This window comes from Aythya marila, assembly GCF_965140915.1.
Source record: "Aythya marila genome assembly, chromosome: 28".
NCBI lineage: Eukaryota > Metazoa > Chordata > Aves > Anseriformes > Anatidae > Aythya > Aythya marila.
Window position 1 is genome coordinate 2,850,106 of NC_139069.1, and position 14,845 is coordinate 2,864,950.

Sequence of the window (14,845 nt, forward strand, 5' to 3'; positions counted from 1 at the left end):
CTGTTTTTCTGTGACTCTGTGATACAGTTCCATTCAACTGGTTACTCCTGTATTATCCAAACGTTCATAATGCTCGTAATGCTACTATCTTGTCAGAGATAGCACAGTCACACAAAGGTTGAAGCATCTGCCTGCAGATATGAACGGCTGACAGAAAGGAGCATCAGTGTGGGGGAATGTTGAGAAACTGCATGATTTTGCCTAAAGTAACTTCTTGATGTTTACAAAGAGAAGGACCAAGTCCTGCACCAGAGGAAGAGTAACCCCATGCATTAGGGCAGACTGGGACCCTGCTGAGTGTGCAGTGGCGAGGTGGAGGAGGGTTTGGGCACCATGAGGGATGCCATACGAACAGTGGTGCCTGTTCACGAGGAACCAGGTCAGCTTCCTACAGAGCTGCCTTACGAGGAGCATGGCCACCAAGAAGATCTGAGTTCCCAGACTCAGCTCAGATCCCCTGAGACACCACACAAACAGTGAAAACAACTAGCCAGTAAAGAGGTGCAGGTCTGGGAGTCACTAGGACATCCTCATGTGGAGAGGAGCAATGAGAATGGCAAGACTCAAAGTCCCAACAGGACTGAGGTCTTTGTGTCCATGGCTATGGCTGTTGTCACTGTCACTGAGGCCTATGAGGACACAGCTTGTTCTTAATGCACCAGGGCCTCATTGCCTCCTCGCCCACACCATGAAGCAGGCAGGGGTCATACCATTCTCCTGTACTTGGCCATGCACATCCCCATGTCCTACTGCCCCACAAAGAGCCCTGAGCAACCTGTCAATGGAAAGATCTCCCTTCCTTGAGTTGTGAGTCAAGGCCAGGCCCTTGTGATTGGTGACAAACATCCGGTTTGTCCACACATTAGTGTCACCTTCACACAGCTTTTGTCTCCTTGTCCTCACTGCCTCCACTGTTCTGCTCTAATGAGCTCCAAGGGAGGCTGTGTCAGTGCTGGCCCTCAGGAGGAAACTGCAGGAAACTTGCCTCTGACTTGGACTTCTGGAGAGATGTCTTCAATTGTCTCGGAGTGCCTGAGGTTTGTGGGCTCATCAGCAAAGCCCCCAGAGGGGTGATTGCAGTGCCTTGGGCTGGTGCTGTGCTGCTGAGCTGGGCCGGGCTCCTGGGACAGAGAGAGCCCGTGGCAAGAGGGCCGTGGTGCAGAGAGACAGCTGTGCCCAGGAGCAGCTCCTCTGCACAGTGCAGCAAGGCTGGGGGCTATGACCGCAGCTGGCATGGGGAGAGGAGAGAAGGAGAGAGGGCTTGGATCCTGTGGTTCCACAAGTTTCACATACACCCAAATCTCAAGCCTGTGCCACACTGCTGCTGGCCTAGGCCTTTTACTTCAGATGGAGGCCTTTTCCTGCAGCATATACCACATTCATCATGGCACAAAAATACTGTTTCTACACCAACGTTCTGGAGCCTCCTTCATGTTAGGCCACATTTCAGTGTCCTTCGTGCTGCTTGCAGGGTTTTGTCTCATGGATGAACTGGATCACAGAATCCCAGAATCATCTAGGCTGGAAGAGACCTCCAAGATCACCTAGTCCAACCTCTGACCTACCACTAACAAGTCCTCCACTAAACCATATCACAAAGGATCACTGAGTATTCTGAAGCCCAATACCATGCTACTCTTGTTGTGATGATGATGATGATGATGATGATGATGATGATTAATATTATTACTGTTATTATTACTTAGCCTCTGAAGCACAGAATCGGAGAATCATACAACGGTTGAGTTGGAAAGCACCTCGACGATCATCTAGTTCCAACCCCCCACAGGCAGGGACACCACCCCCTAGATCAGGTTGCTCAGGGCCTCATCTAACGTGGCCTTGAACACCCCCAGGGATGGAATATCCACAGCCTCAGCCACAGCATTCCACTCCCTGGAAGGCAAGTCATCAAGCCCCATAGACTTGTACTTCTTGAGCTTCTTCAGGTGGCATCAAATCTTCTCTTCACTTACAACAGGTGGGAATTTGCACCCCCAGCCTCTACCTATGGGTTCAGAGAATGAAAGACTTGGGAAGCCTGACTGGCAGGGAAGACTGAGGCAAAGAAGTTGTTGAGTCCCTCAGGCTTCTCCATGTCTGTCATTACCAGTTCACCCTTCTCATCCATCAGAGGGGGTACAATCTCCTTGGCCTTTCTTTTCTGAGCAAAGTACCTATAGGATCTCTTCCTGTTATGCTTTTCATCCCCCGATAAGCTGAGTTCCATCCATGCCTTGGCTTTCCTTATCCCATCCCTGCACATCCAAAACTGAAACATGTGAGAGGGCCTGGGAAAAGTAACCCTGGATCCACAGAAGCCATTTGGGAAACAAACCTTGAAGGTAGGAAGTGTGATTTTGCGTAGGTGCAGAGCTGAAGGGCACATTGTGCAGCATGCGCCTACAGACCTTTGTGTCCTTTTCCCTCCTGACTACAATGCCACTTCCTTCTCAGGAATGGAGCAGCCAACAGAGGTGAGACAGATACACTGAGATGGTAAATGTCATCAGAAAGCTGATCCCAGTAAGATATGGGAAGGTCAGGAGCAGCCTGAACAATAGAGATGTGAGATTTTGGGGTGGGAAGAGGAGCATGACAGCAGAAATTAATGATTTCATAGAGGTAAGAGCATTCATGCAATGCTGGTAGAGCAGTAAAACTGACTTAAAACAGTCACATATGGCCCTTACCTTACTTGAGCCAGTAATTTTAATGCTAAATAAACCTAAATGCTACTACAACAAACTGAAAGGAATCAATTTTCTCTCTTGATAACCATAATCCTTTCACTTAAAAAATACATTAAAATGCCTTATTTAACCCTAGATTCCTTCGTAGACAAAAAACACTTGTAAACCACAGAGCTTGTCCATACCTTAACCACAGACCTGACACAACAAACAGAACACGAAACAATCCCACTAAAACTTTGCATAATCTCTAAACCAGAAAGTGAAAAAGAGATACCGAAGGGGCTAGAGAAAGCTCATCTCTACCTCAGGATCTCATGGCCCAGCAGCAGGAATGTGACTGTGGCAGGGACTGTGAGGTCAATTCTGTCTCTGCACTTGATAGGGCAGCAGCAGGAATGTGTCACGGAAAGGGACTGTGAGGTCACTTGTGTCTGGAGGTGGCAGGTCAGCCTTGACTTCTCCCTGGGATCTGCACTTTTGGGCTGACATCTGGCAGTGGCCCTGAAAGGCCAGCAGAAGGCACCTGCTTGGCATGCTGACTGGGGGATCCCCTCTGCCTCCAGACCCAGGAGGACCCAGGCAGAAAGAAGACCCCAAGATGGGTTGTCCTGTCCCTTCTGCTTGAGTCCATGACTGCACAGCAGGAGGCACAAGGCTTGGCTGTGTCTCCACAAGAAGCTGCAAGGCCAGTAGCAGGCCCCTGGCTTGGAAGCTGCTGCTGAGGTGACTTGTGTCTGGTTGGCTGAGAGGCCGCAAGGAGCCTGCTGGGTTGGGATGCCTACTTCAGGAGTGGTTTCCACCCTGATGGAGCTTTCTTTGGTTGTAGGAAAGAGCAGGAGAGAAAAAACTGCCACAAAGTGTGCAATGGAAGGTTGGCACTGGCCATGAGGAGGAAGAAATGTCCAGGGGAACAACTGGTCTTGCTGCTAGTAACAGAGGCAAAGAATGCATTAAGTGTCTCATCCCTTGTCACCAGGTTTTTCCCATAAATTCCAATAAGTCATTATGATTCTCCCTAATCCTTCTTCATTTAAAATATTTTTATTTATTTTTTTATTTATTTTATTGTCTTTGACAGTAATAGATGGATTGAGCTCCAGCTGGGCTTTGGCCCTTCTAATTTTGACCTGCACAGCCCCATAACATTCAGGACACGATTCCAGAGAAACTGACAGCATGCATGAGAAGAAAGCGCAGCAAATGTGGAACCTGACAGCCTTCCGTCCCCTACCCTTCGGTGATTGTGCTGCAATTCCATTCAACAGGTTTCTCCTGAATTATCCAATTTTCCCAGGAACTCTTGCTGTGCTGATGTCTGGTCAGAGATAGCACAGTCACGTGAAGGTTGAACCATCTGCCTGCTGACATTAACAGCTGATAGAATGTAGCATCACTGTGGGTGAACCTTGAGAAACTGCAGGATTTTGACTTCAGAAAACTCTTGACTTTCACATGGAGAAGAGCCCAGTCCTTTACCAGAGGAAGAGGAACCCCACACATCTGGGCACCCTGGGACCCTGCTGAGTGAGTAGTGGCCAGGAGGAGGAGGCCCTGGGCACCATGAGGGATGCCATAGGAGCAGTGGTGGCTCCTCACGAGGGACCAGGCCAGCTTCCTACAGAGCTGCCTTATGAGGAGCATGGCCACCAAGAAGATCTGAGTTATCACACGGCTCAAATCTGCTGTGACAGTAAGAGATAAGGGTATGCAGCCAAAAAGGAAAGATGTGGAGGTCTCGGAGTCCCTAGGAGAGCCATGTAGAGGCAGGGTAGAGGGCTCTGACAAGGCTGAAAGTCCCAAGAGGACCAGGACTTTGTGTCCATGGCTATGACTGTTGTCTCTGTCACTGAGACCTAGGAGGAGACAGCTGATCGTTAAAGCTCCAGGGCCTCATTGCCTCCTCACACACACCCATGAACCAGGCAGGGGTTGTACCATTCTCCTGCACTTGGCCATGCACATCCCCCTCTCCTACTGCACTACAAAGAGGCCTGAGCAACCTGTCAAGGGAAAGGATCTCACTTCCCACAGTATGGGTGTCAAGGCCTAGCCCTTGTGCTTGGAAACACACATCCATTTTGTCTACACATCACTGTCACCTTCACATTGCCTTTGTCTCCTTGTCCTCAATGCCTCCAGTGTTCTGCTCTAATGACCTCCAAGGGAGGCTGTGTCAGTACTGGCCCTCAGGGGGACACTGCAGGAAACTTGCCTCTGACTTGGACTTCTGGAGAGATGTCTTCAATTGTCTCTGAGTGCCTGAGGTTTGTGGGCTCATCAGCAAAGCCCCCAGAGGGGTGATTGCAGTGCCTTGGGCTGGTGCTGTGCTGTTGAGCTGGGGCGGGCTCGTGGGACAGAGAAAACTCATTTCAGAAAGTCCCATGAAGCAGAGACACAGCTGTGCCCAGGAGCAGCTCCTCTGCACAGCGCAGTAGGAAAGAGACACAGAGGCAGACACAGGGAGAAGAAAAGGAGAGAGGGCTCGGAGGCACTTGGCAGTGGGAGGATGCTGAGAGCTGCCTGCAGGAGAAACCTGCACAGCCCTTGACAAGGTAAGGGTCTGGCTGCAGGGCCATGCAGCTGCAGGTCCTGGAAGGGTCTCCTGCTGGGTGTTGTTTCGGGGAGGGTAGTGGGCAATGCAGTAGGCTTTGAGAGTCCTGCTGGGTTGCAGTGTGAGTTGAGGAAGTCTGGCAGAAGCCCCTTGGATTTCCATAGCATGGCTGCTCCTGGTAAACCAAGAGCAGAGTGATCAAGCCTTCCCCAGACACTGCTGGGGATGCACACCAACTTTCAGATAACCATCTGAAGTCTATGGGGCATCCTCCTGTGCTCTAGACTGTTCTCCAGCAGGATGCAGCTCTCTTGTGGAATCCTTCTTTTATCCAGTTACCTCAAGGAGAGGACACTTCCATGCTAGGGCCATGTCCGTGCTGCTGGGTGACTGTCAGTGGGCAGCTGGATTGAGGTCTCTGCACCCCTGGGAAAAGAGGGAAGGGCTGAGATCCTGATCAGACACCAGGAGAAAAGGTGAGGATTCTGACCAGCTTCACTTGGACTGCGGCTTCTGTGCTCTCAACTGGCTCTACTTTCTTCTCAGAGAAACCCCTAAGCTTGTTTGTTGTCCTAAGGATTAGAAAGGAAAAGAAAGCAAATCCTACCTTGCTCTACACTGTGGTGGATGAGATTTTGCAAAATGACTGCAAAGCTCAGTGATACCACACGTCGACTGAACTTGACTTTCCCTCATGTTCGTGCTTCCCTCTTGCTGCACTCCCTGAACAACTCCTCTGGAGCTCACAGCTGCCCCTGCTCCCAGTGCCGCTCTCAGCCAACACCAGCCACAGCTCAAGCAGGACATATGCAGAAAGGTTCTCCTGCACAGAGAGAGACTCGGGCTGGGGGGAATTCTATGAGATGCAATAGGTTTCCCTGAGAGAAATCTGTGTGCTCAGAGTGCTCAGAGAAGTCTGTTCCAACATTTTTCTTCCTTCTCTTCAATAGACGACAGTGTCCAAAGGAAGGAAATGCCCAACAGCAGCTCTGTGAGCGATTTCCTCCTGCTGCCATTCGCAGACACACGCGAGCTGCAGCTCCTGCACTTCGCGCTCTTCCTGGGCATCTACCTGGCTGCCCTCCTGGGCAACGGCCTCATCCTCAGCGCCGTAGCCTGCCACCACTGCCTCCACACCCCCATGTACTTCTTCCTGCTCAACCTCGCCCTCCTCGACCTGGGCTGCATCTCCACCACTCTGCCCAAAGCCATGGCCAATGCCCTCTGGGACAACAGGGCCATCTCCTATCAAGGCTGTGCTGCACAGGTCTTTTTCTTTCTCTTCTTCATATCAGCAGAATATTATAACCTTACTATCATGGCCTACGACCGCTACGTTGCCATCTGCAAGCCCCTGCACTACGGGAGCCTGCTGGGCAGCAGAGCTTGTGCCCAGATGGCAGCAGCTGCCTGGGGCAGTGGCTTTCTCATTGCTATCCTGCACATGGCCAACACATTTTCCCTGCCCCTCTGCCAAAGCAATGAGCTTAATCAGTTTTTCTGTGAACTTCCTCAAATCCTCCAGCTGTCCTGTTCAAAGTTGTTCCTCAGGGAGTTTGGGCTTATTTTCCTTAGTGTCTGTCTAGCATTCGGTTGTTTTGTTTTCATTGTGCTATCCTATGTGCAGATTTTTAGGGTGGTGCTGAGGATGCCCTCTTCTCAGGGCCAGCACAAAGCCTTTTCCAAGTGCCTCCCTCACCTGGCTGTGGTCTCTCTGTTTATCAGCACTGCCATGTTTGCCTACCTGAAACCCCCCTCCATCTCCTCCCAATCCCTGGACCTCGTGGTTGCAGTTCTATACTCTGTGGTTCCTGCAGGCATGAACCCCCTCATCTATAGCATGAGGAACCAGGAGCTCAAGAATGCCTTGCAGAAACTCTTTGGATACATAGTTCTTCATCTTAATAATGGACTAATGTCCTAACCGGACTCAAAGTTTTTTCTTATTCAAACAGTCTTTTCTTATTATTTTCCTTTATACCATTTTCTGAAACTTGTTTTTATCATATATTAATGATATTCTAAGTTTCCTATCTGTTAATTATTTCTTTTTATTTTTGTCCAAAAGCTTTGCCATGTAACTATAGAACTTGTCTTTCTGTGTAGATAAAGAAAATAAAGAATCCAGGATAAATTAACTACTTTCAGCTGCTGTCTCTTCACAACTCTGGAGCTGGGGGAGCAGTGCCAGCACGCAGGAGGGGCTCAGGACCAAAAGCCCAGCTGACACATGCAGGAGCAGCCCCGGTGTCCCTCGGGGCTGCCCCTCACTGCCCGCTGGGCTCTGCCTCTCTGCTGCCCTCGGGTCGGGGCTGCTGCTTCCCTGGCCATGGCCAGCAGCAGGATCAGAGTCCCAAAGTGACCAGTGAAAGACCAAGGGCTGGTCTGGGAGCTCCCTTCCTGGTTCCACATTGCCCAGCAAACAGTAACTGGCCTTTGACTGTCCTGGGACTGTCCCACTGGTGCTGGGTCTGATGGCAAATGGCATCCTGGAGAGGAATGTGGAGCTGCTCTTTGGCTGGGCCAGGCCTCTTGTGCTGGCCTGGGGAGTGGGGCTGGCCCTGTGGGGCACAGGCACTCTGTGCTGGGGATCTCCCAGGAATTAGATGAGGTCCTGAAGCTTCATGGACCTCCATCTCCTGTGCAGTGACTGGTGGAAACCAAAGCAACCCAAGCCTGATGGAGTCCTGATGTTGTGCCAGTATTGCTCAGCAATGGACAAAACACTGGTGTGATACCAATGCTGTACATGTATGACCAATGCTCGAAATGACCATTTCAGATGGATGACCATTTCTCAAGAGCCCCCGACTTGTCTTTGATGGGGTTTGTTGTGCTGGGCTGGGCTGCTGTTACAGGGACAGAGACTACTACTGGCAGTAGAGGTGCCCTGGCAAGTCCACCTGGCTCAATCTGTAGCCCCAAGGGTCTCCTTCAGGTCCTCTCTGACAGCGGCCAGTCCAGGGAAGTTCCTCAGATGCAGCCGAGTATCTAGAGGTGGAACTGGTTGCTTATGGTCAGACAGCAAAGCTTTGCCCCAAATCCTGTGCATTCCTTCAGTATTTAAGAAATAGAGCACCTAATTGTCATCACTTGAAGGGATTTGGGTGAATCCTTTCCACAAAGCGTCCCACATTAAGTTGAATTTCTGTTGTCACAAAATGAGAATTTCCAGGATGTATATTCGCTGCAGAAAAAGAAATACCGTTCTTCCCCTGCACTTGCACTACTCTGTTGATTCTGATGTGCATTTAAGGCCATAATCTTCCACTGGTCCTGATTAAACTGACAGTGTTGGAAGTTCCCTTTCCAGCTCTCTGTCTGGACCTATGCACTTCCCATTGGTCTCCAGATTTGCCCACTGCAAACCTTTGATCATTCTGATCCCTCTAACCTACCCAGTTAGTCTCTGACCATCAGGGAGTTCAAATTTGACCATGTTTAACAAGTTTATCTAATCATGTCCTTAGGCAGCTCCTCAACTCTTTTTCTATTTAGCATTTCCAATCTAGCTGTATAAAATATTTTATCTTGAAATAAAATAAAATAAAATAAACAAACAAACAAACAAACAAAATAAATCTAATTTCTTGTCCATCTAATTTCTACTTCTTCCTTTGGGAATGTGAAGTTGCCTAGAGGCAGCCTGGACTGGGCACACAGCTGAGGAGTTTGTTCTATTTTTCAGCAAATTGTAACATGGTTTACAGTTGTTTGTTTCAATAAAATAAAATAAAATAAAATAAAATAAAATAAAATAAAATAAAACAAAACAAAACAAAACAAAATAACAACAATAGTAATAATAATAATAACAATAATAATAAAAAATTATGTGCCTCCGTGCAGCCTAAGGTGGGAACTGGTGCAATGGACATTTATGTCCAACTGTTGATTTCAGTGGAGAATCTGTGTGTTGGGTCTGCCTGAGCTGGAGTCACCTTTTCCCTGCAGCAGCCCACACAGTGCTGTGCTCTGCACTCGTAGCTGGAACAGCACTGATATCACTCCAGTGTTGCGTCTATTGCTGCATAGTGCTGGCACAGCATCAGGACTCCTTCTGAGCCCCCAAGAGCCAGCAGTGGGGGTGGGCAAGTGATGGGGAGGGGACATTGCTGGGGCAGCTGACCTAAACCAACCAAGGGATATTCCATAACACCTGAGGTCACACTCAGCAATAAAAGCGGGACTCTCGTGGGGGAGGGGGCTGTTCCTCTTGAACAACCACTACGCGTTTTGAGGCCCTGTTTCCCAGAACATGGCCGAACACCGCTCGCTGATGGGAAGTAGAGAATAATTTTTTCTCTCTCTGTGCTTCCACGCAGACTGATTGTTTCTTTTGTCTCTGTTTTTCCTCCCCATTCCTTTTCCCTTTAATTAAACCTTTCTCATCTCTAAACTCGAGTTCTCTGTGTTGTATTTTCTCCCCCTTCCTCTTTGAGGAGAGGGGGAGTGAGAGAGTGGTTGTGGTGGAGCTCGGCTGCCCACCTGAGTAAAACCACCACACATGGCCAGCAGAAATTAATGATTTCATAGAGGTAAGAGCATTCATGCAATGCCAATGCTGCAGTAACACTGACTTAAAACAGTAATGTATGTCCCTTACCTTACTGGAAACAGTGATTTTAATCCCTAAACCTAAATGCTACTACAACACTCTGAAAGGAATCAATTTTCGCTCTTGATAACCGTAATCCCTTCCCTTAAAACTAACATTAAAATGCTCTATTTAACCCTAAACTCCTTGGCAGATGTAAAACACCCGTAAACCACAGAGCTTGTCCATACCTCCACCACAGACGTGAGAGAAAAAGCAGAACACCAAACAATCCCACTAAAACTTTGCATAATCTCTAACCCAGAAAGTAAAAAGAGATACCAAGGGGGCTAGAGAAAGCTCAGCTCTGCCTCAGGATCTTCTGCCCCAGCAGGAGGAATGTGACCATGGCAGTGACTGTGAGGTCACTTCTGTCTCTGCACTTGATAGGGCAGTAGCAGGAACATGTCACAGAAAGGGACTGTGAGGTCACTTGTGTCTGGAGGTGGCAGGTGACAGTCCTGTGTCTTGACATAGACCTGGGATCTGGACTTTTGGGCTGACATCTGGCAGTGGCCCTGCTAGGCCAGCACAAGGCACCTGCTTGGCATGCTGACTGGGGGATCCCCTCTGCCTCCAGACCCAGGAGGACCCAGGCAGAAAGAAGACCCCCAGATGGGTTGTCCTGTCCCTTCTGCTTGAGTCCATGAGTGGGCAGCAGGAGGCACAAGGCTTGGCTGTGTCTAGCCAAGAAGCTGCAAGGCCAGCAGCAGGCCCATGGCTTGGAAGATGCTGGTGAGTGTCTGTGATGTGACCTTAGCTTCGTTTTTCAAGGAACAGCTGGTGAGGGTTGATGAGACGTTGGTGATATGATGGAAATGCTGGGATGAGAGCAAGGTGGTGAACAGAGGTGGGTGTCTGCAGACTTCCGGGAAACAGGATAAATTGTGGGACAGCATATTAAAACATGTAGAGGAGAAGGCAGAGTGCTGGCAAGAAAGGAAGGACCCAACAGCCCTGTCACTTTGGCTAGAGCTTATGAGTAAACTAGATATAGTCATTGCAATGCAGCCTCTTTGCTTCCTTGCAACCCTGTGCAGAGGCAGGGTGGTGTCATACCAGTGTTCTTCTCATGGCATCACACTGCCCACCACATTCCTCAGACCTCCAGGAAAAGTCCTGAGCCAGACAGGGGGGTGCAGGATCTCCCCTCACAGTGGCTGGGGTCAGGCTTTAGACCTTTTGCTTCACCAAAACCAACCAAGACTTTTCTCAGCACAGTGCTTTGCCTGTCTGTAATCATGGCCTCCAATTATCTGCCCTAACACATCCCTGGGGAGGCTTTGTTAGTAACAGCCCTCAGTGGGACCATTAATACTCCAAGTCACTTCAGCTTTTCCTTTTGAGTTTGCTTTTTCGCTCTGTTGCATCATTCTCCTCTCAGTATCCAAGTTTCATTGACTCAGCACCAAAATACACCATGGAACTCATTAAAACACAGAAACTCCTAAGGAGCCATATCTCTCCAACCGTTTTCTTCAAGTCTTCAAGATTTGATCAGCTAATTGGAGAGCTTTCATGTTGTAGTTAATGGGGAAGATTTCAAAGAGCATCTAATAAAAATCTTTCTTCATTTTAAAGGCTGAATTTTGTTGTGTTTCAGTTTAGAGCATCATTCTTATGTTTGTATTGGTCTAGGGTTTCTCCTTTGAAGCCCTGTTTAGGTGGGAAGAGCAGGATTTTTCCTATTTCAAAACAAACATCAGGAAATAATGCTGCAATTTTCAAAAAAAAACAAAGGTCATGTTCCTTATTTTGTTGCCTCCAGTGATGTTTACCTTCCCAAAAGGATGACTGTACATGATGTATTTTCCACTGATTAATAGGAAATTTCAAATAATTGTGTTAATATTAATCCATATCATACATATTCAATGATAAACTATGAGGTTCTTGCTAAGGAAACCATTAGACAGACTGCTGAGAGATGGGCGAGCTCGAAGAGTAAGGGGAGGGCAAACCAGGAGAACCATGGGAAGTGCATGGGTCCAGACAGGCAGGTGGAAATGGGACGTTCAACAGGGTCTGTGTAATCAAGATGGGTGTTGTCCCTGGAAGATGAGGGAGCACACCATGATAGACAAAGCGATGAGAATGCAAGTAAAGGAGATTATCTGTATTTCTTCTTCTGAGATGAGTATAAATCATGGAAATTATAATTTCTTCCTGATTGGAATTACAGTTCACTTGAGACATTTTACAGAAGGAATTGAATCATTTGAGCTGATGAGCGGTTGCTTTATTAGTTAAGAACTAAAGAAATAACTGAGTACTCAGGCAGAGCACTGCTGTCTGACCAGGGAAAACCTCCTGTGGTCCTGTTGTGTTTGAGGCACTTGCCTGGACTGGCAGATGTCAGAAAAGACCTGCAGGAGGCCGCAGCCCTTTGGGAAAATCAGGTGGAGCCAGGTGGAGTTCCCAGGGCACCTCCACTGCCAGCAGTGGTCTTTGTCCCTGTAACTGCAGCCCAGTCCAGCACAGGAAACCCCTTCAAAAACAAACCTCTTCTTCAGTGGGGTCCTGAGATTGACCTAGATTTGAAATGGCCATTGGAAACCTGAGATACTCTCCCTTATTCCTACTAGACACTGGAACATCCGTTTACCTTCCTGGGTCATCTTTAGCAAACTCAAGCTGAAAAACTCAAGTATAGCATGCTTCAGATGGCTGAGGCAGAACCCATCCGCTTGCCCTGCTTTGGAAATGGCCCCTGTCCAAGTAAGGTTTGAAAGTAAAAAGTGTGGAATGACCCTGCAGGTCAATGTGCAGAGTAAGGGAAAGTCACACATATTGTGCTGGAGTAGCAGAAGGCAAAAAGCATTGCATTGTGCCTCAGAATAATCAAGGAGACCATGTTCTGTTCATCAGTGTGATAAAGCAGAGTGAAGAACATTGAGTTATGTCCTAACATGAAGAAGGATGTACATCACTGGTGAAGGAACTGTCATTTGTGCCATCACCAACGTGAATTACAGAAGCACCACCACATCTAATGGTAACCTGTCCGCTCCAGCTTGCTACACAGGGCAGGGGAGAGGGAGCCGACAGCCAAGGGACATATTTGTGTCTGGAAGGTGGGGCCCAGCAGAGACAAGGAGTCAAGGCCGTGCGGTGGGGGAGACAAGGCACCATACTCCACACGGGGAAGACACCACATGGGGGAGACAGTGCTCCAACCTCTGTCAGCAAAGGGGGACAGCAATCTCAGCTGCACCTTCTGCATGACCGCAGTGCTTCCTGATGGGGGCCATGTCCTACGGTCAGCCCTGGGCTGTATGCCACCCCTGTGCTCTGAAAGGCTTGAGAAGTGGAAGGTCTGACTCCAGAAGGCAGCTGTACCTGAACCAGGGGAATTTCTCTCATGTGCAGTAATTCTTTCTCCTCCCAGCTACTGTTCTGTGGCCCCAGTGTCATAGACACCTTCTGTGGTTTTCCCCCATTGCTGGAGCTGTCCTGCAGTGCCACAGTGATACTCATGGTCTTTCCTTTCATAATCTACATCTTCCTTCCTTCTTTCCTTCCTTCCTTCCTTTGGATCATCTTCCTCTTCTCTTTCCTGCAGTTTTCATGTGTGTGCATCCTCTGTTGACAAGCCCAAGGCCTTATCCACCTGCTCTTCTGTCCTCATGAGTGTTACTGTTTTCTATGACACCGTTGTAACTGTCTGTGTAAAGCCCATAAAGGCTGTGCTCAGAGGTTTTAACCAAGCCCTTTCTCATACCTTCATCATCCCCCTGTCAGTCCTAGGGTTGCTTATAGGTAGTATGGGAAGGGTGAGAGATGTGCTGGTGGAGCTGCAGACGTCATCATAAGACTTATCTCAAAGACCTTGGAAAGGACAGATTGATCAAAGAGGTTCCTCGGGACGTGGAAAAGGCAGATGTCGAAAGCATCTTGTACTTCAAGGCTGAGCAGAAGGATGATTAAGCCTAATCATGAATTAGAATGCCAGCGTTAGCCCTAGCCCTCACCCAAGAACTAAACAAAACTCTGACCCACAAGGCTTGCCCTTTTCCTACACCTTGAGCAGGCATCTTGAGCAGAATTGCTCCCTCAAAGCCCTTCCATTACATTAGCTGTAGAAGTTGACTTCTAATCCCTAAATGTTAAATTGACCACCTAGCCCTCCACCACACACACAGCACATCTCATCTTCAAACCCACTCCTATCCCTAACTTCAGCTGTTTGTCCCCTTGGGGCAGGGCAGGGATTGTGATGTCCTTGAGCAAAGAATCACTCTCCATCTTTTTTATAAGCCCCCTTTAAAGGGGGGCTTACACTGAAAGGCTGTGATGAGGTCACCCTGGAGCCTTCTATTCTGCAGGCTGAACAGCCCCAGTGCTCTCAGCCTTTCTTCATAGGAGAGGTTCTCCAGCCACTTGATCATCTTCTTTGCCCCCCAGCCTCCATCTATGGGTTCAGGGAAATGAAAAACTTGGGAAGCCTCACTGGCAGGGAAGATTGAGGCAAATATGTTGTTGAGGCCCTCAGGCTTCTCCATGTCTGTCATTACCAGTTCACCCTTCTCATCCATCAGAGCGGGTACACTCTCCTTGGCTTTTCTTTTCTGAGCTATGCATCTATAGAATCTCTTCCTGTTATTCTTTGCATCCCTTGCTAAGCTCAGGTCTATCCGCGCATTGCTTTCCTTATCCCTTCTCTACACATCCAAAAATGAAGCATTCATAAGGGCCTGGAAAAAGAACTCGAGATCCATGGAAGCTATTCTAGAAACAAAACTAGTAGGTAGGATGCGCAATTTTGTAGAGAGGCAGAGCTGATGGGCATACTGGGCAGGATGCTCCTTTAGGCCCTTTTCCCTCCTGACTACAATGCCACTTCTCTCTGAAGAACAGAATAGCCCACAGACGTGAGACATATACTGCCTATGTCATGGATGTCATCAGAAAGCTGATCCCAGTAAGATATGGGGAGGTCAGGAGCAACCTGGACACGAGAGATGTGAGATTTTCAGGTGGCAAGAGGAGCATGGCCAGCAG

The 14,845-nt window shown here is 48.6% G+C and overlaps 1 protein-coding gene across 1 annotated transcript; it reads left to right on the forward strand.

Annotated features, from left to right (window-relative positions):
• Nucleotides 1-6,220: 6,220 nt before the first annotated feature.
• On the forward strand, nt 6,221-7,171 carry LOC309888299 (olfactory receptor 14A16-like; the record flags this gene model as incomplete). The annotated part of the gene is made up of 1 exon (XM_082780538.1): nt 6,221-7,171. The coding sequence occupies one exon, from the start codon at nt 6,221-6,223 to the stop codon at nt 7,169-7,171; it is 951 nt and encodes a 316-aa protein (XP_082636664.1).
• Between the last annotated feature and the right edge of the window lie 7,674 nt (nt 7,172-14,845).